We start from the raw sequence: 24,174 nt of genomic DNA, 5'->3' as shown, positions 1-24,174 counted from the left end.
GAGGGTCAGCACTGCCTGCCTGCCTGCCAGCAGTCAGCAGACACATCAGAGCCCAGGCAGCTGCCAGCAGGTACAACGATGAGAGCAGAGCTTGGAGCTGGGGCTAGCCTGGTAGGTGCTTCCTACAAAGGTGTCCATAAGCCTTAGTGTAGGTGGTCTCCCTGTCCAGCAGACATTGACTGGCAAATCTGGTAGTTAGGGCTGTTGTAAGTACATCATTAAAGGCCTCTGCTGTGGCCCTTTTGTTTCTGCTTCCACGGGTGACTCCAGGGTCCTGGAGGGGCAGTAAGAGCTGTGTCCTCACACAGGGCACAAATTTGGCTTTGGAGGCCCCACACAGTCCTGCTGACTCTGTCTCCCTGGCCCTTAACACAATGTGCTTCTGCCAGCTGGATCCTAGTACCCCTCAACACAGCTGACCTTCCCATTTTTGATCTGATCTAGCTACTGTGTCCATGGTGCCCACCTATCTTTTGTAGTATGTAAGTCTTTCCTGTCTGAAATAGGATTTTTTTCTTTTTTCTTTTTTTTTTTTTTTTTTTTTTGCAGTACTTGGGTTTGAACTCAGGGCCTCACACTTGCTAGGCAGGTGCTCTACCACTTGAGACACTTCACCAGCCCTCATCTGAAATAGCACCTTGCCAGGTCACCTTCCTTAGCTGGGTTGGCTTATCCACTGGGGTGGTCTGTGCTGTAATCTTGGAGTACAGGTGCTTTACCACCAACCTACAAGAGCAACTCTGGATTGTGCGTTGCCTCAGGGCAGGGTATTTGGTATATACTAGCTGAATGCCTATTGGTTCCAGATGACTGGAGGGAGATGTCCACTGTTCCCTCAGCAAAGCACACTGGCACAATCAGTGCCAGGAGAGGCAGCGAGGGCCAGTGGACTGAGGTGGCCAGTCTGCTCCTGCAGCCTTCTCAGGTTCTGTGTGGTTCGTGCCACCAGCCTTCCTGAGGTCCGGGGTCTGCTGTGTCTGCATGGGATGGTGAGTACTTGGCCAGAGGGGCCTGGCAGATGGTCCTGCCAGGTTTGATTCTTTCCTCCCCACTAACCCCCTCTCCAGTTACTATTAAGCATTTGATGGAAAATCTGGAGTCACTTCAACTCTCTAAATCTCTCCTCATTGGCCATAACTCCAGGACCCCCGTGAACTCACCCTTAAGAGCTATCTGAGTTCTGGTCACTTCAGCTAAATAAAGCACTGCCTTCCTGGTTCAGGTGTAGACAACAGACTCTTGGCATACCAGCATGCATGTTATTTCCAGAAACAGGGCCCAGACCCAATGGAAAGAAGCAGTGAGCCCCCTTGTGTGGGCTGTCATCAGCATATCCCACTGACTCCAGCCTCTGCAGCAGAGCACCAGAACCTACCACCACTCTCCTTCTCACCAGAGGGGGCCCTGCCCACCTACCCAAAGGAGACCTGGGCAGGGGGAGGAAGTCAGATGCATGGGACTTGGGATCCCTCCTCTCCTGCCCCTGCCTCCTGCTGCTGCAGGAGGACTAGCACTCCTGCCTTAAGTAGTGTTTGTTTCCAGCCTTGTTATAAAAAGTGTTATGAAGTAGCTTCCCAAATGGGAAGTCTAACACACTGCATGTCAAATGAGGGAGGCCAGGGTGAGGTGAGTATGGTGTGCCATAGGCCAGACTCCAGGCCTCCTGGGTGCTGCTGTAGGAGAGACTGGCTGTCAGAGCAGGAAGCCCTGCTTTGGGCAGTCCAAAAGTGGTGTCAAGAAATAAGGCATTCTCTGAGGACCCCAGTCTGGTCTACAAGCACTGCCACCCATAGTCCAGGGGCTTGTGGGCAGAGGCAGTCCCAGTTCTGTGGAATTTTGGCTTTCCTGGACACTACATGCCTGCATTCCTCCCTGCCTCTCCCCCACAGCTTACTCCCATCACTGTGCTACTGGGGACAGAGGCATTTAGGCTGTGGGTATGCCATGGAGCCATCTATTCAGGACTGTTCATCAAGGCAGAGGGCCAAAAGTTAGGGATCTGGGTTCCTTGTTGATGGGGAAAAGGATGGCAATGCCCAGCACTCAAGCTATGCACCTAAGGCTCTCTGCTCTCCACCTCAGGCTAGGCTGCCAGACCCCATTAAGACAGTCCCTTCCTCCCTCCTTTCCCAGAGCAGTCCAAGCTCCTTAGCTACCCAGGCCCTACTATGTCTGGACCATACTCATGTACTCCCCCCCCCACACACACACACACAGGTACTTCCAGGCCTTTACCAAGTCTTGGGCTCAACCTCCAAATTTTTCTGCCCATTATGACGGGTTTGGCTCACAGCCACCTACTCCCAAAAGGTGCCTGGCATCCCTCAGTGAGCTGCCCAGTTCCCGCTCTGTGCTTTGTGTGGCTGAGCCTTGTACCACCACCCGGATCAAGCCTGATTTCCTGCAGCCTGTCAGGTCAAGTACAGCAGGTACCAGAAGTTCCAAGCAGAACAGATGTCTGGTTGGGCCAAGCCTCATTTAGAGGGGAGGCTGAGACCCAGAGAATGTGGGCCTTGCCTGAGCACAGCAGGACCAGTCTGGATCCCAGCCTCTGAGGCATGTTGCTGCTGAGGCTGATCTGCCCCCTCTCCCTGCAGGTGCTGCTGGGTGCCCAGCCCTGGGCCCTCTGCCTCCTAGTCTCAGCGACTGAGGGTCCCAGCAGGCCATGCAGCTGTGCCAAGGTACGGAGCCCCTCGCCTTCGGGAGAGTCACAGGGGCCCCAGGTGGGGACAACTAGGTTTGACCAACCCAGTTCACTCATATTTTTGGGATGCCCAGGCGAGGGCTCTGCTTCAGGAGGGGACCCCCAGAGAGTGCCATTGTCCTGGAGTTTCCAGTGCACCCCAAACCTGAGAAGAGAAGGCAGGAGCCCAAATTCACTCCCTGAAGGTGGCACCTGGAGAGTGGGCAGCTCCTGCTGGTAGCTCTTTTACCCTGTGCATACTAGACTCAGGCAAGTTGGGGTAGTAGGTACCACCTCTGGAGCTATCTGAGTTTAGGACCCTGATAACAACAGTGACATCCATTTGTCAGCAACTGTCCCCAGCCACGACAGCATAGCAGGCTGTGTGCTGAGCTGGAGGCATGGCTCAAGCAGTACCAAAGAGCGTGTTCAAACTCTAGTACCACCAAAAAAATCTTTGATCAAAAATTCCAAGGTGATGTGTAAAAGGGGCTGGGAGTGGAAATGGGGCCCTGTGACCGCCCCAGGATCTTAGAGGGGTTGTGCCTCTGCCAGGCCCTGTCATTCCCATTGCAGAGATGAGAACACTGAGGCTGGGGGCCATGCTGAATAAGGTTGCTCACTGAATAGGATTCAGCTGGATTCAAAAGCTGGGTGCCCAGCCCCCAAGCCATGCTTACCTGTCTTTCCCTGTGTTCTGGGGGCTGCTGCCCCTGACGTCATGGTTAGGAAGGACAGTGGAACCAGGTTCCTAGCCTTCCTTGAGAGTGCTGACCCCTGAGCCTGCAGAATAGAGGCTTCCCGGAGAAACGGACCCTCTAGGCACCACACACACCCTCCTGAGAGCTGTGGGAACCAGGCCCCAGGGTGGCCATTAGGCGACAGCAGCAGGCTGGCAGTCCAGCAAGGTAACCAAGGCCTGGCCTTGCCAATGTGTCAATGTTTGGGGTCCCATCCTGAGCACCTCCTTGGGAGGTGCAGCATGGCCAAGCAGTAAACTAAAGGTGGTGACCCCTAGAGTTCGGAGAGGAATAGGTTCAGCTATCCCCCCAGGAGCTGATGGTAGGACCGGGTTTTGGCCTGCACCAGCAAAGGGCACAGAGAGCTCTCTGAGGGCTGTCCATGCGCCACCCCTTCTTTCCCCACAGGTAATTCCCATTCTGACTGCAGTCCAGGTCCCTCCCCATGCTGGCAGATGGTCCCCAGTCATCCCCCACCCCAGGGGGTCACATGTGCTCCTTTCAGACAACACCACAGGCTCAAAGATGCTGCCCACTCCATACTCAGGTGTTCGGGTCTTTGGTCAGGCCCAAGGGGGACAGACGTGCATCCATCGTCCCCCTGCTGACAGAGAGTTTTATACTGGGTGCCTCGAAACCAGGCAGACCTCCAAAGGTGCACAGGCCCATGGATCTTGTAAGCAGGCTGGGCACACAGGGCCTTGGACATCATGGAGTCCTGTTTTTACCTTTTAAAAGTTAGCTGTTGATGCCATGGCATGGCACTTTTCCTCTGTAGACCCCACACACCATGTTCCTACTCTTCTGGCTGCAGTTGACTCCTCAGGCTGAGGTCCCTGCTCAGCCCTAGGAGCATTTCAGTCCTTTTATCCCAGCAGTCGCACACTGCCCACTGTACAGTCTTGCTGGGCTTCCTCCCCATAGCTCCTGCATGCTCCAGCTGGTCCCTGACACACGACCCTGCTGTGGCTGGCTCTTCCCATTGAGTGCCCTCTGGCCATTTCCAGTTTTCCCAGGGGCTCCTCCTTATCTCAGAACAGGGTTTACCTTTGCCATCAGTGCTAGCCCCAGCCCCTGGCCTGTGCTGAAGGTCAGAGTTTGGGACCCCTGGCCTGCACAGCTGGCCAGAGCCTGGCTCTGGCCAGCTTGGGTTCCCAGTATCCACACAACCTGAGTCCTAGGGTATTTATTGGTTGGAGAGAGAAGCAAAGAAGCAAATGATAGGGGAGGCCCCCAGCCCTGTGCTAACGAAGCAGCTGACCCTTGAGACCAAGGACCCAGCCTCAGTAAAGCCTGGCAGGAGACTTCTGAGGGAGGGTGAGGGTCTCTCAGCTAGGTAGGGACCCCTACCAGCACTTATCAGGGCAGCACTTGGGGCCTCAGTATCCCTGTCTGCCCATTCTCTGTTTCCCCAGTACCATTTCACTTTGGCCCTCTGCTCTTCCTATCCCAGCCCACTGCCCATCTTTGGGCTTCCTCAGGCCCCTGGCCTGCATGAGCCAAGTGATGCTGACATGGGGATGCCACCTGGATCCCACTCTGCATGAACCTGGGCTGCACGGCGCAAGCAGCTCTCTCCCTGTGGCCACAAGGCCAGCCCAGGTGGGAGGAGAGTTGGGAGCTGGCCTCGGGTTTGGGCCCAGCCACTTGCTGCAATATTGATGGCCCGTCAGTGCGGCCCTGATTCTTGTGCTTTCAGTTAAAAGGTTTCTGTTGTTGTAGCTTATGCAGTTGCTCTGTTGCTATGGAAACGTGACATCAAAATGACGTTTCCCGTTTAAAAGCTTTTAACTAAATTCCTGCCTGTCAGATGTAGGCCCCATTTTGAGCGTGGAGCTGCCTGCCTCAAGCAAGCGACTGAGCGAGCGCGCTGCCTCCCGCCCATGGTGCGCTGGCCAGGCCTGGGGCCCCACCTGAGCGCCATCCTTAACCCTGCAGGTGCCTCCAGCATGGCGGCGGCCGAAGTGCCCAGCTACCTTGTGTCTCCTCAGACTGAGAAGCACCGGCGGGCCCGCAACTGGACTGACGCTGAGATGCGTGGTCTCATGTTTGTCTGGGAGGAGTTCTTCGATGAGCTCAAGCAGACCAAGCGCAACGCCAAGGTGTATGAGAAGATGGCCAGCAAGCTCTTCGAGATGACTGGTGAGCGCCGGCTGGGTGAGGAGATCAAGATCAAAATCACCAACATGACCTTCCAGTACAGGTGGGCGCCTTGAGACGGCAGGCGGGAAGGGCCCAGACTGTTGGCCTTGCTCCTGGCCAGGGAGGGTGTGTGACCCACCTATGAGTCAGAGCCCCGTGGGCAAGACAGCCTTCAGAAGGCATGTGTGCAGCTTCCCATTGCAGAGGTGGGGAAACTGAGGCCCAGCAAGAGCAGGAAACTGGTCTCAAGGTGGCAGGTCTGGGACTGCTCTCAACTTCCTGAGTCTGGGGCTGGTTTTGGGCCATGGCCAGGTGGTTCTAAGGATGCACACTAGACCTATGCCTGTACCCTATGGTGCCTCAGAGCCAGGTGCCACCTGCAGGTAGTGCCCTCCTTACCCACAGCCCTTTCACCCCAGCTGGGACTGCTGTCTACCAGCCAGGTTTGGCTCTGCCTGCCCTACCACAGCCCACAAGCTCAGCAGGGTGTCAGGATCCCCTGTACAGTTCAGGGAGACTGAGGCCAGAGTGAGAAGGAGGCTGGTTCCTGGGCCTGTCTTGTCTTGATGCTCTGGGACTTTGAGCAGCAAGTAAGCCAGAGCCTGTCTTAGGGTTGGTGAGAAGGGTGTTTAGGGCTAATGTTGGAGTCCGCAGACTGCCCAGATGGTACCTAGCTCATGGGCAGAGAATTGTTTCTGGGAGGAGGAGTGGATCTCTGCCCTGGCCTTAGGGATGCTCAGTCTGGGGTGCTGAGTCCTGCCTCCACTGTGTGCCAGGTTGCCTGTCTCTGGCCTACAGCCAGAGGCGAGCCTATGGGGAACCATGGGATGAGGATCACAGATGACCCCGAGGTCTGGGGCAGCTCTGCCATCAGGAGCAAGTGGTTATGGTCCCACATGCCCAGCCCCTTACAATGCATGAGGCCCTGTCCATGTGGAGAGGGTCTCAGGTCAGAGGTCACGGGTGGGGCAGAATTACGGACTTGTGGGCATGAGGAGAGGCTTGTGTGGGATGAAGGTCCTAGCAAGGGGTGAAGGGCATGGATGTGAGGAGGGTCTTGTGAGGGGCTCATTCTGCCAGGGTAGCTGGAGGCTATTGAGGGGTGGGGGTGAGCAGTAACTGAAAGCACTGGCTCTGTGGACAGGCTGGACCTGGGACTGCCCAGGAGCTGTCAGTGTCCCAGCACAAGAGGGGCTATCCTGAGGATCTCACAAAGGTGCTGGCAGTAGGGCAGTGTAGACCACACTCTGCAGGCTTGGTCTACAGGGAAAAGGAGCCCATGTCCCTCACAGGTGAGGAAATGACCTACAGCAAGACAAGAAATGTCCCAGCCCCAGTCCATGGACTCTGGCTTCCCTGGGAACCGTGAAAGGTCCAGCAGGATCCTGGACAGACCATAAGGCCATGAAGCTCGGTTTCCATTTGGGCTGATTTGACTTCCAAGGCCTATTTCTGACCCTCAGTGCTGGCCCCCAGCCAGGCCTGGGAGCCAGAACCCATCTCCCCGCAGCTGCTGAGGGTCTGCCGGCATTGGAGTCACTTAGCATAACGGGTGTTAAATTTGAGCCTCTGGCTGATGATGTAAGAACTAAGAAGAATCTGGTGTCTGAAGAGGTGGACGTGGACGTGTGGAGACAGCAGCCAATAGCCTGGTGCCCCCGTCCCCACAGCCCCCATTCCAGTGCCTGGCAAGGAAGGGGCTCCTAGGAGAGATAGGAGACAGCACTGGCTGTTTCCTGTGCCTCAGTAATTCATGGGCAGTGCCCCCCAGTCTGCTCTGATTGGTGTCTAGCTGGGTTATTCATTATTTACCCTGAAAGCCTTCTCAGAGTCTCAGGGAAGGGTTCTGTCTCCAGTCCTGTAGGCCCAGGTAATAAGGGTATAGCAGGGGCCACCAGCCACTGCAAACTGGATGCAGGGACACACAGCACTTCACAGTTTATGAACCATGTACACACCATGACTCCTCACAGCTGTCATTACCAGCCCTTATTAACCAAGGGGGAAACTGAGACCTAGAGAGGAAGAGGGTCTTGCCACACAGTCCTTGATAGGACAAAACTTTGACTGGGTGACCAGTTCTTTATCTGCCCACCCCAGCCTCTCCATTGCAGAGGCTTTCTTATTTTTTTGTGAGAGTTCTTTCTATACTAAGGCTGTTGTGCTAAGGAAGTCTGAACAGGTGGCTGGATTCCACGGAGCATGGTTGGTTGGAGTACCACTTGGGTCTTCCTGTGCTGGAGACAGGCTTTCCCCCCATTTCTCCCAGGAGTGTGCTGGCTCAAGTGGAGCAGAAAGAGCTGGGTGCTGCAGGGACCCTGAGCGGAGGCTGATACGGTCACAGGTGTTAATCTCACCTTCCCTGTGCCCCCGCCCCCCCAGGGAAGATGAACTGTGCTCCCGCTGTCGAGAGTACAGAGAGGCTGTGCGCTGCCTGAAGTGACCTGTCCCTGCTTCCTGTTAAGAGTATTCCACTTGGGTGGGGGTACCCCTGAGCCTTGACACTGCTCCCCAAGCCAGCACCTTCTGCTGTGGCTGGCCACTGCCTGCCCCCAGGAGCAGACCTCCTCCCTGGCTGTGCCTGTTTGCTGGGGGTCACCCACTCAGAAGCTTGTCATCCCTGGGCCCAGTGTGAGTAGTGCCCCACCCTGGCAGGGAGCCCCCTGTGGAGACAGGAGACATCCAGCCCCAAGGGTAGAGCTGGTCCTGGCCTGGGCCTTGGTCCTCATAGCCCCAGACCTCTCCCATAAGATGAGTGTTGGCAGGTGTGGGGAGGCTTGGGCCTTGGGACAATGGTCTGATGGGGCAGAGGTTCCCCTACCCATCTTGCTTTGTGACCTTTTCTTCCCTGGCTGACCAGAGTGGCTTAGCTACCCTAGGACCCCAGTTTCTGAGTCCTTACCTCCCAAAGGACAGCTGAAGCCAGGGACCTGTCTGCAGAGAGGGTGGGATCAGGGTCTGGGAAGGCTTGGCCCATTGCAGGCAGAGCTACACCGTGCCAACCCTCAGCGCAGGGTCCAAGTGGAGAAGGCTGTTGGGCCATGAGGGAAGAGCCTAGCCCCACTATTCACAAGCGGGCTGCAGGTTCTGGGGGTCCTGGCTCCTTCTTAGGCTGACACAGTGATAGTGACACTAGGTTAAGACCTAACAGTGACTTCCTGTTAGGTTCAATCAGGAGTGATACTGGAGCCTGGCCTGCTATTTGCCAAGCACCAGGTATTATTTAATTAAATCTTCCCTTTAGCCTTGGGAGGGACTTACTCTTTCATCCACATTTTACTGATGCAAAAACGGAGGCTCAGAGAGGTTAATGAATCTGCCCAAGTTCACACAGCAGTGTGGTAGAGACAAGACACTGACTCAGAGCTGTGGACAATGTGGCCTGCATGCCCATGGTTCTCTTTCCTGGAGGCATCCTCTAGAAAACCCCAACTGCTGTGTTATGATATATTATGACTATATTTATACTATATTATCTAGTTTATTATGATATTTTATTAGTGAAGGTTTACTTATGTGTTCATTGCACAAAGTTTAGAAACTACAGAAAAACAGAGAGAACAACGGGACCCAGCCCCACGATCCTAGCATCTACAGATGCCCTTGCTCATTTTGGGTGTGTGCTGCCTTTTTAACACGTAAGGCCACGCGGGTCCCAAAGCTTCTCTTCTTTCTAAGTTCGATGTCACCTGGGCCCTGGAGCTTAACCAAGTTTGCTGGGGAGGCCTGTGCTGGCCGAGAGTGGCTCCTGCCTGTGCCAGCCCGGGTCCCAGAGCCCTCGTGTGCCCCTCTGCCAAGGGGCCAGGCGGAACGGGCTGTACCAGCTGTTTCTCACCCTTGGCTCTTGTGTCTTTCGTTTCAGGAAATTAAAATGCATGACAGATAGCGAGTCCGTCCCGCCGGACTGGCCCTATTACCTAGCCATTGATAGGATTCTGGCCAAGGTCCCTGAGTCCTGTGAGGGCAAACTGCCGGATGGCCAGCAGCCGGGGCCCTCCACATCCCAGACTGAGGCGTCTCTGTCGCCGTCCGCTAAGTCCACCCCTCTGTACTTACCGTATACCCAGTGCTCCTACGAAGGCCGCTTCGAGGACGATCGCTCCGACAGCTCCTCCAGCTTACTGTCCCTTAAGTTCAGGTAGTGTGCTTTCTCTCTTCTTCTCCTGACCCGGGTGCCTCTGGCTGCCAGGGCTTTAGTGCCGATGCGCAGACGGGGCTCATTTGCAGCATCATTACGTCCTAGCTGCATGGGAAGATCCTTGACCTCTCTGGCCTCAGTCTCCCTCCTATGAAGTGGGGATGAATCAGTCCTCCCTTGGAGGGTGGCTGCCAGCATCAGGGAGGGAAGATATAGGACCCAGCTCCGAGAGGGTGTCAGACCACACTTCCCCTGTCATCATACACTTCACACCAGGCCTGTGCTGGCTAAATGGCCATGTCTGTGAGATGCTCACAGGACAGCCAAGTGCCATGGTGTGTGAGCCATGGAGCCCAGAGGAGGGGATATTTATGGATGTGTTTTCAAGGTAAAATAGGGGATGGCCAGTTGAAGATACTAGGAAGTAAGAGTGGAACTTTGAGTCACAGTCTCTCCCCTGCTCCCTGGTCTTCAAGTCTGTCTGAGAGGAGGAGGGATAAGGAAGGCATCTCTGAGGAGGGTCCCTCCATCTGACATCCCTGGGGCCAGGAGCTACTGCCTAATTCACCTAGTGCTCCCTTCCCTAAAGGAGCTTTCTCATTGAAGGGCCCAGAGCACGAGGCCTTCACTGCATCCAGACCGGGTTAGCAGTGATGCCTGAGATTTGTGGCCAATGGTTCCCATGGATTACTGAGCCCAGCTCCCAGGCTCAGCTGCCGCTGTCTCATCCCTGAGATTGACTGATCCCCCCCACTCTGCTCAGAACACAGAGCACAGGACGGGGATGGCCAGGCACCGGGGAGGGCCTTGGGGCCTGGTGGGATTTGGCAGCTCCTTACTCTCCAGCATGGGCTATTAGGCTCACGGTGCCTGCCACCCCAGCAGCAGAGACCATGGGACAGGTGGTGAAGTCTCCATGTCTCTGTTCTGTCAGAGTTCCAGGTCCTGGGGAGGAGCCCAGCCGACCTGTCCTCCTGCCTCTCTACCCCCAGGCACGCTGGCTCCATCTCCAACTGCTGAGAGATGGAGGACTCAGATCCCAGGTTCCCCGTCTGCCCAAGGCCAGCTGGAACTGGCCGTCTCTGGCTTCCCTGAGGAGCACCAAGTGCCACACACAGCCCAGCCCCTCCCACTTAGCCTCTTGTCTTTCCCTAGGGCAGGCCTCTGTACCCCTGAACCCCCTGAGAGCCTTGGGGTGCTCTCAGGTCAGTGTGCCCCTCTGTGGCCCAAGACACCCACCTCCTCAGAGTGCAGGGTGTGGAGTGTCATAAGGCCACCTGCTAGTCCCCATTGCTCTCTCCTTGTCATGGCAAGTGACCTCCGGCCCCTCCTCACGTGTATGGACTGCAGGACCCTAACCAGCACCATGGCTCCAGGGGCCTCAGGATCCTCATTGGCGGTTGAGAGGGTCGGGTGGGCCTGACTGTGACCAGCACTCCCAAAGCCACTACTGTCCTTTCACCGCAGGTCGGAGGAGCGGCCCGTGAAAAAGCGCAAGGTGCAGAGCTGCCACCTGCAGAAGAAGAAGCTGCGGCTACTGGAGGCCATGCTGGAGGAGCAGCGCCGGCTGAGCCGCGCCATGGAGGAGACCTGCCGCGAGGTCCGCCGTGCGCTGGACCAGCAGAACATCCTGCAGGTGCAGGGCCTGCAGCTCCAGGAGCGCATGATGAGTTTGCTCGAGAGGATCATCGCCAAGTCCAACGTCTAGGCGCCGCGGGCAGCGGGGGCGTGCGGCCCGCCATCTGACCCGCCTGGGCCGCGGGTGGCTCCAGCCTGGCCTCGGGGGCTGCTCCCGGTAGGACTTTCCCTTCCCGGGGGCTTTTCCAGGACCCCACAGGCCAGGGGAGCCGGGGACCCATCTCCAGCATGAACGCTGTTCTTCCACACAGGCCAGGGACTCCAGAGTCACGCCTAGTTAGAATGTTCTAGAATCCACTGTCCAGCAGAGTCACTACAGTGGTACTGGAAATAGCTTTTGATATTAAACTTGTTCTTTTTACCATGGCTGGAAGCAGAGTGGGCTTTCTCTGACTTGAAGGGGCAGCACCAGGCTGATCTGTCCTGCAAACGAAGCAAATGGTGAGAGGTCAGGTGTAGGTTGGCACTTGGGCAAGCTCTTCCAAAGGGGAAGCTCCCACATCTTCCTCCAGGGCCTGCTGCATCCACCCTAACATATCCTCTAACTCTAGGGCAAACCCCACAGAGCCCACATTGCCTTCCGATGGCCTTTTATTCATCAGTTTGCAGCCTCAGTTCTGCCATGGCCACTTAGCAATAACAGCAGTACAAGCAACACGCCTGCTCCCAGCTCCGCCCTGTGCATCTTCTAGGCCCTGAAAATAGCAGGGTAAGTGAGACACAGGCCCTGGCCTTCCGGACCCTCCCACAGTGAGGACAAATAGCAGAAAAATCGTAGCAGATTGTGATAAGTGCTAGACAGGAGGGTTGGTCTGAGGACAAGGAGGAGCCAGGTCCACATGCTGCTGGAAACAGGCTGGAAGATGCTGAGCAACTCCCCAGAGCAGCAAGGAGGCACTGCCGTCAGCAGCCAGGCTGCCAAGGGCCATGTACCAACCAAAGGGACAAGTTTGGGTGTTTTCCAAACTTCCCAGGAATGCTCTAGCAAGTATAGCTCTGGATTCGACATACACAGGGTTGGGGGCGAGGGGAGAGGCCACTGTGGCGAGCTTTCCTCTGATATTTCACCGGATGGAAAATTCTTTCGAGAAGCCCCTTGACTGAATTTGTAGTGTCATTGGCCAGGACTTGGCTTTTGTCACCAGGGCTGCACAAGAGGCTGGGTACCAGGCATGTTTGAGTCATGCCGTGGAGCTGGACAGTCTGCTGCACAGACAGAATATGGGTCTGTGAAGGTGGTCGGCAGGCCAGTGACGCGGTGTGACACAGTTCGCCTTGTGGTTTAGAGAAGCTCCCTCTGGCTGCCGTGCAAACACAGCTCCAGATCCCAGGACGGGAGTAGTGTCAGGGCTCTGCCAGGCAGCCGCTCCTGTCATCCTGATGTGAGACCGCCAGCCCTCAGACACTGCAGTGGAAGGTCACTAGTGCTACTGAGGTCAGCAAAGCAAGAGAGTGGCCAGGGGCTCTGTCACGTGTGGGACTACCATGCTCCTCTAGGTGGTGCAGAGGCCAGACCCAACTGCCTGTGGGAGTGAAGCCCAGAGGCAGAGTGGCAAGCAAGCGCCACTTCGCTCTTGGATTCTGTGTCCTCTTTCCCTCCTCAGCCCTTCCTGGGTGTCCCCGGTCTGCGTGCTGTGAACTCAGATTGTCTTGCTTTAGGCTGCAGGCAGTGTGTATCTAGAGAGTGCTAGCCCAGTGGTGCTGTGGAGATGGTAGAGCACTTGCCAATGTCTATGGCATTAAACTTTCCCCCCAGTGCGTTTCCAGCTGTGTTGCTGTCACCATGCCCATCACTGGGAAGAGGTGTGCATGGTGGCTCCAGCTCCCCGCTGGAGAGCAGTGGGGGTGACCCTAGAAACGTGCAGGGTCGTAGTGTTGGAGACTTGAGTCCAGAGAGCCTGTCCTGCTGAGTCTGTAGCTCAGGTAACTTCTGCTTCCTAGACAGACACCACTCTAAGAGTTCCCCTTGCTAAATAAACATATTGGGCTCCTGGCAGCCACCTGTGCAGTCCTTGGTGCTGAGCCCCAGCTGTGGACCCTTAGGGACCTGTCCCCGCACTGCTGACCACGAGGCTGGCCGGCCATGAGGTACCTGCACCTCTTGTCAGGAGGGCTGGATCCCAGCCTCAGGGAGGGAACAGCAGTGGGACCTGCCCCCTCTCCTTGTTGTCGAGATGACACGGTCACCTTTAGACTTCTTTGCAGTCTAGAATCTTGGTTGTGGCACATTGGTGTTTCGGTGCCTAGTGTCAATTCTGGGACATTCTTTGGCCCTGTTGTACTTGTGTTAGGAAGCAATCTGCTCTGTTGCCTTCCTCCTGCCTCTCAGCTGAGTCTGTGGCTCGAGCTCAGTCACACTAGGTGCTGTCCCCTTTCCACAGGCTGGAGCAGACTCCTTGAAGACCTGGTAGGGCCAGCTGCCAAATACATGGGGCTGGCCCTTCCACAGTGCACTGGTGACAGCTTTCTGATTTCTTCCTTAGTTGTGGTCCATTTAAAGAGAAAAGTGATTCTTTCAGTAAACATTGAAATATTTGATAAAGTTCAGCAGAACATGTCAACACAAAAACTAAAATCAGGAGCCAGATAAGTGCACTCACTTTTACCATTATTATTTGATATTGTTTTGATGTGTATAGCAAATGCATTGATAAGTAAACAAAATGAGCAGGGTAAGGAAGGAGATAAAGAAATGAGAATTGCCTTTATTTTCAGATAATATTTTTGTAGACCCAGAAAACTGAAATGTACAAAAGATCAAGAACTCTTTAAGCCAGTTGAAACGCATTAAAAAGGAGGATGAAGCCGGGTACAGTAGATCATGCTTATAATTCCAGCTGCTCAAGTGTAGAGATAGGAGAATTGCAGTTTGAGGCCAACCTGGGCAAAAGTTAGGGAGACCCTATCTGAAAAATATCAAAAGCAAAAAGGGCTGGGAGTCGGGTGGCTCAACTGGTAGAGCAACTGCTTTCAAAACAGTAGGATAATTGGGGAGGAATTTAAGCAGAAAGACAGTAGAACTCTAGAGAGAGAACTGTACGGTATTATTGAAAGATGAAAAGTAATGCCTGTCATCAGACACTCCTGAAAATTCCAAGTGAGATGTCATTTTATCGTGTAACTGCAACATACTCTCAACAACATGGCACTTTTGGGGTTGAAATGGACAAAATTAGGTCCAAATTCATGTGAAGAAAGAATGGGGACAAAGGTCTGAGGCCAGTTCATCTGCACAAGATGTGCTCAGCCTCCCGAGGAGTCCCAGCATCAGCCTGAGACCATGTCCTACACAGGAGGCTGGTGTGGAAGCTGATAGTCTCAGAGACCAATGGGAAGTCACACGTGAACATGGGGATGGCCCAGCCTCGTCACAGAGCCATTCGTCAGTCTCTTCAACTCAGCAGCTCCGCTCACTACCCAGTGGGCCACTGTGGATCAGCAATTCTCAGACTGCCGTCTTGGGACCCCTCACCACTTGTAAAAATGGTTGAGGACACTGGAGGACCTTGGCAGGGTTCCCACTCTCAATATCGACACCAGCTGCCAGAATACCATCAGACAGTTGGAAAGTATGTATTCCTTTCAAAACAGCAATAAACCCATTACATGTTCACATCAGTAAGAAGTGTGTGAAAATGTGTTTTCTGAAACAACAAGTTTTTTACAAGAAATGTGGCATTGTTTCCCATTTCTGCCAGCTGGAGTCCCCTCGACACCTATGCTCTGTCTGCTGTCAAGTGAAAATCAGACCAGAAAATAAGGCCTCACACCATGGGTACCTGGAAAAGAAAGGGGCATTTTAACCACTTTACCAAAACACAGGGAGAGGGCACTGGGGGTTTTTTGTCTCGTCTTTGTTCGTTTTGCAGAGCTGGGGATAGAACCCAGGGCCTCATGCATGTTTGGCAAGCACTGTGTCACTGAGCCACACCCTTTTTGGAAGGCAGTTGTGATGTGGAGTCTGATCATAGCAGTGACCTTCCCTCTGTCTTCCAGTAGAATCCATCTGTCTGTCTGGCTTCAGGGGCTCTTTATCCATCTGTGCTTTTGCTTCATCGCCGATGGACATTTAGAAAATGTTTCACCAAGTGGCATGGCTTCCCATCCCTGACACAGTTCACTGTCAGTGTCAGATCAAAGCCGTCACCATCAGTTTCAGCAGGGAAGGGGGATGTTGCCGGGCTCAAGTTTTCCAAAATTCTGACTTTTGCGTGCAAGTTTGAATTGTATCATAGGTAACACTGCCAATTGACTTCCTTGGAAGACAAGCTCCCTTCATTCATTTTCAAGAAGAAAATGAGTCAGTCTTACCAGCCTGACATTTAGGCCCAGGACAGAAGCACTTGGTGACTTCTTTCCATTTGGTCACCTGGAACATCAGAGAGACATGGTCTCCAGGGTTGAGATTTAAGGCACTCGATCACACTTACCATCTCATCAAGGACAGTCCTAAGGGAACACAGTTTTCTTGGCAGCCTAGTGGATGAGCCAGGACAACTGCCAGATGAGTCCAGGTTCCTGCTGAGGACCCACCATGGCTCCTGTGCGGTCAAGCAGATGTCACACAGTGAAGATCCCAAGATGATTATTTCAGATTATTGTGGAAATAGGGGTCGACAGGCCATGATCTGGAAAAGCATGAGCATGTGAGTAGGACGATCTAAGCAAGAGTCCACCTTGCAGCCCTTCTGGAGCTGTCCACAGTGGTGGAGCACCACGCAAGCCCCCTCCACAGTGCAAAACTGACAGCTCCATGAATCAAGGTGACCCTATTTTCTCCCATCCCATAAGGATTTGATGGCTGGCTCCCCTGCCATGTCCTAGGCACTGGGTACATAGTAATAAAAAGCAGATAAAATCCTGTCCTCACAGAGTTTGCAGCCAGGGTGGGCTCCACAGACAGTAGACAAAGTCAGTAAATTATTTCCTGTGTTAGAAGAGAAGTGCTTTGGCATGAGAGAGCAGGGTAGGAGATGGGAGTCCTAGAGGGTGTATTTTGAAATGCAATGACAGAAGCAGCCTCACTCACATATCCTCTGAGCAAACTGGAGAAGAGGGGATCTCAGCACTGTGAACTACAAGGTAGGAACCAGCGTTGTCCTCCCCACCAGGGAAGCAGATGGGAGGCACACTTTGACATGAGCACCCTGGTTCTTACAGGGCATAGAGGCCCTGTGACACCATGGAGCCCCAGGTGACCACGGCTTCCTCAGGAGTCATCAGCCTGAGTGAAGAGAAGGGCTCACACCACAGTGCTCAGTGCTGGTGAGATGGAGAAGCACCCAAGTCCTGGGTGCTAGCCTGAGCTCACACTGGTCACCTGACTCAGGACAGCAGATATTCTGTGCCAGTTGGGCCCTCTGGAGTCAGCTGCCAAGCCAGGACACAGGCATCTTACCATGGAAATGGCCATTTGGAAGCCCTGACACTGCCTTGCCTTTCCAGATAGATAAGCCCAACAACGCCTCGTCTGAGCAGTGTGGCCATCAAAGCCTGAACGCTGCAGGCTTGTGAATTCCTGCACCTCCTTGGCTTATGCAGTCAGCCGTGGAATCCCAGCAACTCAGTGAAGTGTGAGCCACAAGAGGTTGAGGAATCCCTGCCCTAGCAGGCCAGGTTCCCCGGCTTGTCTCTGCCCTGCATCTAGTTTTGCCTTGCAGGGCACAAGTTCAGCTTCCTGCTTTTCCTTCAAAGCCATTCTGCTCCCCTGCTGTGCACCATCAAGTGTCTTCAGGGACCTCAATTGTCTCATCACCCACGAGAGCCGTGTATTTATCCCCATGCAGGTCACCCCTGGACATCAGGAGGGATTGGCTTCATGTGGTAGTACGGTCAGACCCTCCCACAAGTCCAGAGTGGGCGGGGGGAGAGAAATCAAGGGAACACAGAGCCAGCCATCACAGAGCATTTGGAAAGTGTCCACAGCCTGAAGCACAGCAGGACCTGCCCTCTGCTGTCACTAAGAAAAGGCCCAGTGTGTGGTGAGCCTTTTGGGCGTCAGACAGCCACAGAGACTGTGTTTGGATGTCTTCCCTGATCCTTTTCCCAGGCAGCCCGCAAGCCACAGCTAAGAGTTTGCCTAGGGCAAGACAAGACCTGCAACCACTCTGGGCTGCCCTGGCCCTGGGGAGCTGGACACTCATGTTGCTGACTGTGCTGGCTGGAGGACTGCAATCTGGGGTCTTTGAAGCTTACCAGGAGGAGCCTCTGCAGCTGTGGGCTAAGCCATGCCATCCTTGGCAAGTCTCTCTTCTCCTTTGGAAAGTGCTTTCGGCACAGGCACCTCTAAGCCTGAGTTTCTGGCCTGCATGAGGACTGTGAGCTTCTGCCTGCTCCAGCGACACCTTTCTGCCATAGTCTGCTTGATGAGTCAGGGGATTGACATCCAAAGACAGGGGCTGGCATGCATGTCTCTTTCCCATACAACCTTTTCACAAGGACCCACTGCTCTGCACCTTGCTGTTTTAACCTCATAGTCCATGGGAAAGCTACCCTCCACCGCATGGAAGCACCTCAGGTTCATGGTTCCCACTGCTGGATAGATCCTTCCAGCTTTCCCTACAGTGACAATGGTGTACTGGCTATCCCTGTGTGTACATTTTGCTTTAAAAAAATCATTATTAACTCTAAGGAAATGCAAAGTTGTACAGAAAAGGGAAAGTCACATTAAGTTATAGTGGGTACAGATTTGTTTCCATGCAGATGTCCTGCAGATGTCATAGTGCCGTTTGGAGAAGAGGCCATCCCTTCAGTACTGAAGGTTTTAGACTGTCTTAAAAACCGAACGTGTGGGCCATGTCTGTATTCTGTCCTTGAAGACAGAACACAGTGGCCCAATGCTGGTGCATACTCTTGATTGCTTGTAAACCTCTTTCAGCACTGTTATTTTTAAAAGTCATTTGGGTATTCTAAGTCCTGAGTATTTTATTGTAGTAATTTTACTGTAATAAAATACACATGACATGCAAGTATTTCTAAGTGTACAGTTCAGTAGCAGTAAGCTCCTCAACCATTACCCCCATCCATCCCCAGAACTTTCTCATCTTCTCATGCTGAAACTCTGTCCCCATGAAACACTGACTTTCAGTCAGTCTGCCTCTCCAGCCCCTGGCACCCACTGTTCTAGTTTCTGTCCTCTGGGTTTGACTGCTCTAGGGGCTTCACCAAGTGGACACAGATAGTGTTTGACCCTTTGTGACTGTCTCATTTCACTCATGGTCCACCCATGCTGTAGCAGGTGTCTTGAGTTTTCTTTCGTAGGGTGAATGGTATTGAATTGTGTGTATACACTACATTTTGCTTACCTGTCCATTGATGGACACTTGGGTTGCTTCCATCTGACCAATTTGAACAATGCTGCAGTAAACATAAAATGTATAAATACCTTTGAAGTTTTTTTGTTGTTGTCAGTACTTGGGATTGAACTTGCTGAGCAAGCGCTCTTCCACTTGAGCCACACCCCCAGTCCTTTTGGGGTTTTTTTGTTTTGTTTTGTTTGTTTTTGTGGTATTGGAATTTGAACTCAGGGCCTTCACCTTGAACCACTCCAGCAGCCCTATTTTTATGCAGGGTTTTTCGAGATAGGGTCTCACAGACTATTTGTCTTGGCTGGCTTCCAACCATGATCCTCCTGATCTCTGCCTCCTGAGTAGCTAGGATTACAGGCGTGAGCCACCAGCACCAGGCTAGTCCTTTTGTTTTCAGTTTATTTTTCAGATAAGGTTTCATGCTTTTTGCTGGCCTCAGACCATGATTGCCTCACCTCTGCCTCTTGAGTAGCTGGGATTACAGGTATGTACCACAAGTCTCTTTCAAATTTTGGGTAAACCCAGAAGTATAATTGCTTGATTGTATGGTAATTCTATGATAAATTTTTTAAGGAATCAGTGGCAAATATTCTTATACTATAAATTTCTACATGCAGAATTATGGTATCAGAAGGAATTGCATTCAGATTTTTAATAGACATTATCAAAATGCCTTTCTAAGATGCTACTTCAACTATCTGAGATTCTAAAGAAGGTAAAAGTGCCCCTTCATGCTATGAGCCAGTTAAAGCCTTAACACCAAAACCTGATTTTTAAAAGCTAAAGGACAGAAAAATAAGTGTGAAAATTCTAGACAAGATGTCAGCAAGTGATAGACACCATGACCCAGGAGGATTTCTTCAGGAAGGTGAGGTCCTGGCCAGCTGAGAACCATCAGCACAGCTCACGGCGTCGGGAGGGCATGGGCTCCAAACATGAAGGAAAGGTCCCGTGTAAGAGGGACAGGAGGTGCAGGGACAAAGGCTGTCCACCCCCGCCCCCCGCAACCATCGTGTCCAACGGTGAAATGAGACAGCCACGTCCAGCACAAGGTGGCGAGACCATGACATGACATTGTGATTGAGCTTGGCTCGGCCCCAGGAGCACAAAGGAACTGGTGTAATTCATTAATAAGAGGCCAAAGTGTAAAATAAATACACAAAATTCCCTTTTCTCTGTATTCGTAATAACCAGATAGTAATCGCCAAAATCCCGCTTATAACCGCAGCAAAGGCTATAAGGTCCTTATGAGTAAGTGAAGCTGGGAAGGACGCGTGTATCGTAATGGCAAACAGGAGAAGAATCCCAGACAGAGGGCGTGTCGCCCTGTTCCCACGTGGGAGAGGGAGAGGGGCTCAGTAGGTAAATTTAATGTGGAAAAAGTGGACTAAAATGATCGTGAGCCTCACGTGGAGAGGGTTAAGGAAAGAGGAGTGACAGCCACTGCCTTGCTCACCAGCAGTGGCGCCTCAGGCCGCGGTGTGCGCACAGAGCAGGGGAAGATGCGGACGTGTGGCCAGCGAGTGAGGGAACTGATGGGGCTGATGGAGGGAGGAGGGCGGTGCTCACCTTCCTGTCAGCAATCCACTATGTTGTGTGCATGGTCCCAGGCCCGCTCAGCCCTATGCACCATGCTTGCACAGGGCCCAAGTCAGCAAAAGGGGCCAGGATATGGGGAGGCCCCTGGGAGGAGCCATGCATCTGGGAGAGTCCCCAGGGAGAGAAGTGTGAGACAGTCAGGACTGGCTCCCATTGCCACTGAAAGCTAGTTCTCACCTGTGACAGGAGCAGGAAGGGAGAGGGCCGAGGCTGGGCAGGTCCTCCAGCCCCAGCAGGAACCATAACCCAGCCCTCAAATGTCCCTCAACACAAGCATCTTGAATTTCCCCATAGTGTCAATACCTACTCATGTTCCTTAATCCCACAGGGTTAGATCCTGATATGTGACACTGTTGAGTCCCCCCATAACTGAATCCCAGCCTCTGGCACAGCCTCTTCCTGGCAGCCCCCCTGCTTCCTGAGCCAGGCTGCTTCTGCAGAGGTCCCAGTTCACCAGAGCCCACTGAGGCTCAGAATTTACATTCTAACTGTGCGCCTGACCCCCACTGTCTCATTTTCCAAAATGCCTTTGTCTTTTCTTGCTCAAAAAACTTCCAAGTTCTGGTGGGGAACAGTGTGGCTCCCCAGGGTGCCAGCTGGCTTCTCCTGCAATTATCATTAAATTACAGGGACAATTTTAATTTCACAATAATTAAAAATATCAACTGCAGCTCAAGCCTTTGAAGCTGATGGAATTTTAATGGACATCTGCTTAGGTTACAACAAGAGCAGTGACGCTCTGCTGTGGCTGGACCAGGGCCCTGAGCAGTGAGAGCCGTGTGGCGGAGGAAGGCGGGGAGCCAGCATCTGGGGCAGGCTGAGGAGGGAGGCAGCCCCCACCCAACACTTTGCAGCTCCCCTGTCCAGGGGGAAAGGGGACACAATGGCGCGACTTGCCTGTCAGGTGGAAGCCTGCATCTGAAACTTTGTACCCCGTGTGCACTGCCCCCTGAAGATGCAGCTCAGAGTGGGTCTCACCTGGCCACATTTGGCCCAGGTGCTTGGATCTGAACCCCTGGCCCCAGATGCCCTCCAGGGAGCCCACCCATCAGCCAGGACTGTCAATGGCTTTGTCTGAGCAGGTCTGAGGGTCCCACAGCAGTGTAGAGCCAGGGAAGAGAAGGCTCCCTGCACTCAGTGAGCAGGGACCCAGTCCAGACCTCTTGACTCCATCCTGTCTGGAAGCGGAAGTTTACACTGTCTTCTGATGGGCAGATTTTTGATGCAATCAGAATGATCTAATTTATTTTTCTGTCATGGCTAAGGCTTCCTGTGCCCAAGAAATCTTCACTAAGGCCTTGAAGACACATCTCTGTGTCCTGTCCTAGAAGCTGTGATTACATTTGGGGCTCTGATCCATTTCAAATGAATTGTTGTGTGTTAATTGTTTTCCATAGGATTATCCTGTTATTCCAGAAGCATTTGTTAAAAAGTATTTCCTTTCCCTATTGGCTTTATCTGTGCCTTTGTCAAAAATCAATTCACAGAACAATAGTGGGTCTATTTGTAGACTCCATTCGGTCCCATTGTCTGGGCTTGATCCTGATAAGTGTAGCTTTGCAGAAAGATTCAGGTCACCCAGTGAAAGTTGTCCAGCCTCCCTCTTTTCAAAAAGTGTTTGGGGGATGGCGGAGTGGCTCAAGTGGTAGAGCGCCCACCTAGCAAGTGCAAGGCCCTGAGTTCAAACCCCAGTACTCAAAAAAAAAAAAGGTATTTTGGCTAGTCCATGTCTTTTGCATTTTGATAGAAGTTTTAAATCAACCTGTTGGTTGGTTTCTATCCCCCCAAAAAAGCCTTCTAAAATTCTGACTGAAATGTCCTTGAATCCACGGACCCACCTGTAGAGAAGTGACACGTTAAAAAACCTGAGTCTTGTGGCTTCTGAACATGGCAGATCTCTTCTTCAGAGAGGTCTGGGGCAGACTTCATGAACTTACTCCTTAGTGTGTGAACTTTTCAGTTGTCCATCACTAGCCTCCAGAAATTACCTGGGCTTTGTGTCTGTACCTGCAGCCCTGCTAAGCTCACTTATTAGTCCTAAAATAGCTTGCTTTCTTTCTTCCTCCTCCTCCACATCCTCTGCTGTCCCTTAGGATTATCTGTGTTCACAATCACATCTGCAAACAGAGACCGCTTACACTTCCTACATACTAATTTCTCTGTCTTTTCTTTCCTTTACTTGCCTTATTCCTCTGGGGGGCGGTCATCCAGTTCAAGGTTGTTGTCTTATTGCCGATCATAGGGAAAAGGACTCAGTCCCTCGCAATGATGGTCGCTGTGGTTTTCATAGTGTCTTTTATTAAACTGAGGAACTTTCCTTCTACCTTCAGTTTGCTTAGAAGTCTTACCATAAACAGGTGTTGAAGTTTAAAAGTATGCCATCTATCTCCCCATTTCCTGAAAAACATTGTGTAAGAATAGAATTATCTTTCTTAAATGTTTGATTCACTCCAATACCTGGAGTTTTACTTCTGGGAAAGTTTCTTTGTGGGAAATGCTGGCTTTTCTTCAAAACATTTTATTTTGAAGAATTCCAACCACTCAAAACAAAGACTAGATTTGTAGAGTGAATACTCATGCTCATTTCCTAGATTAATATTCTGTATACTTTCCTTATCACATATCTATCTATCTTGTTTTTTTTTTGTTGTTTGGTTGGTTGGTAGAAGTGAGGTTTGAACTCAGGGCTTCCTGCTTGCAAAGCAGGTGCACTACTGCTTAAGCCACACTTTCAGTCCATTTTGCTCTGGTTATTTTGGAGTTGGGGTTTTGTGAACTATTTGGCTGACTGGCCTCAAAACTCAACCCTCCCAATCTCAGCCTCCCAAGAAGCTAGCATTGCAGGCTTGAGCCCACAGCATCTTGCTCCATCTTATTTTCTGATGCATTGCTAAGTAAGGTGCAGACTTCAACACACATCTCTTTAAAGGTTCTTAATAATTAATTCAGTTTATTTTTTTTTCAGAACTGGGGATTTGAACTCAGGGCCTACACCTTGAGCCACTCCACCAGCCTTTTTTTTTTTTTTTTTTTTTTTTTTTTTTGTGAAGGGTTTTTTCGAGCCGCGATTTTCCTGATCCCTGCCTCCTGAGTAGCTAGCATTACAGGCATGAGCCACCAGTGTCCAGCAATTTCTTTAATCAATATAAGGCCACTCAAACTTCCTATTTCCCCTTGAGTATTATTTTGAGACATTGCATTGTGTACTCTGGCTGGCCTTGAACTGGTGATCTTCCCGCCTTAGTGGTCCAAGTGCTTTCTTTTTAAAGGAATTTTTCCATTTTATATAAGTTGCCATAAGGTTGTTCGTGCCAGTCTCTTACCATCTGTTTAGTATCTGTAGGCACTTTGGTGATCTTCCTGATGCTGGTAATTTGTATTTTTTATTAGCCTTATGAAGGATTGATAGATATCATTAATCATCTTGAAAAACCAACTTTTGCTCTCTTGTCTCTTTCTTTGGATTTTCCAATTCAATTATGTCCACTCATTTTAATTTTTACTGTATATTTTCCTTCCTTCTGTGTACTTTGGATTCAGCTTTCTCTTTATTCTCTAGCTTCTCAATGTGGAAGCATTCATTTCAAACCCTCCTTTCTTGTATAAGTACTCTTCAATTACAAATTTAGCTATTTAAGATCTGTAGTCATGTGAAATAAATTTCAGTTAAAATATTTTTCCATGACTTCTTTGTTCTGTGGGTTATTTAGAAGCGTGTTACTTAATTATCAAAAAACCAAGTCCTTTTCTGGAGATTGTGATTACATTTAATTCAGTTGACTTTGTGGTCCTACATATGTTCTCTTGGTGAATATTTAATGCACACTTGAAAATAACATGCATTGCACTTGGTAGTGTAGTCTTTTATACGCGTTGATTAGGTTAGAGTGTTTGATTCTTACTGATTGCTTTGTCTGGTTTTCCCAA

At 51.8% G+C, this 24,174-nt stretch overlaps 1 protein-coding gene across 4 annotated transcripts; it reads left to right on the top strand.

Moving 5' to 3' along the window:
* Positions 1 to 54: 54 nt before the first annotated feature.
* Positions 55 to 23,274, top strand: Msantd1 (Myb/SANT DNA binding domain containing 1). Of its 4 annotated transcripts, none has more exons than XM_074042713.1 (4): positions 55 to 2,681; positions 5,415 to 5,626; positions 9,428 to 9,703; positions 11,171 to 23,274. In XM_074042713.1, the coding sequence occupies exons 1-4, from the start codon at positions 2,559 to 2,561 to the stop codon at positions 11,409 to 11,411; spliced, it is 852 nt and encodes a 283-aa protein (XP_073898814.1). In that variant the 5' UTR covers positions 55 to 2,558; the 3' UTR covers positions 11,412 to 23,274. The 4 variants fall into 4 exon arrangements, with proteins under 4 accessions (XP_073898814.1, XP_020020909.1, XP_020020907.1 ...); XM_020165320.2 differs by having other exon boundaries at positions 2,533 to 2,681; positions 5,362 to 5,626; XM_020165318.2 differs by lacking the exon at positions 55 to 2,681 and having other exon boundaries at positions 2,700 to 5,626.
* Positions 23,275 to 24,174: the final 900 nt, after the last annotated feature.

Source organism: Castor canadensis, chromosome 9, assembly GCF_047511655.1.
Source record: "Castor canadensis chromosome 9, mCasCan1.hap1v2, whole genome shotgun sequence".
In the NCBI taxonomy this organism is placed as follows: Eukaryota; Metazoa; Chordata; class Mammalia; order Rodentia; family Castoridae; genus Castor; species Castor canadensis.
The sequence above is the reverse complement of the archived record's forward strand: the minus strand, read 5'-3'. Positions and strand labels throughout refer to the sequence as shown.

Excerpts from the sequence above, each read along its gene's own strand:
- Msantd1 (XM_074042713.1), top strand. The coding sequence starts at position 2,559 with ATGTTGCTGCTGAGGCTGATCTGCCCCCTCTCCCTGCAGGTGCTGCTG. Across the intron at positions 5,627-9,427 it reads AACATGACCTTCCAGTACAG|GAAATTAAAATGCATGACAG; the intron begins GTGGGCGCCTTG and ends CTTTCGTTTCAG. Across the intron at positions 9,704-11,170 it reads TTACTGTCCCTTAAGTTCAG|GTCGGAGGAGCGGCCCGTGA; the intron begins GTAGTGTGCTTT and ends CTTTCACCGCAG.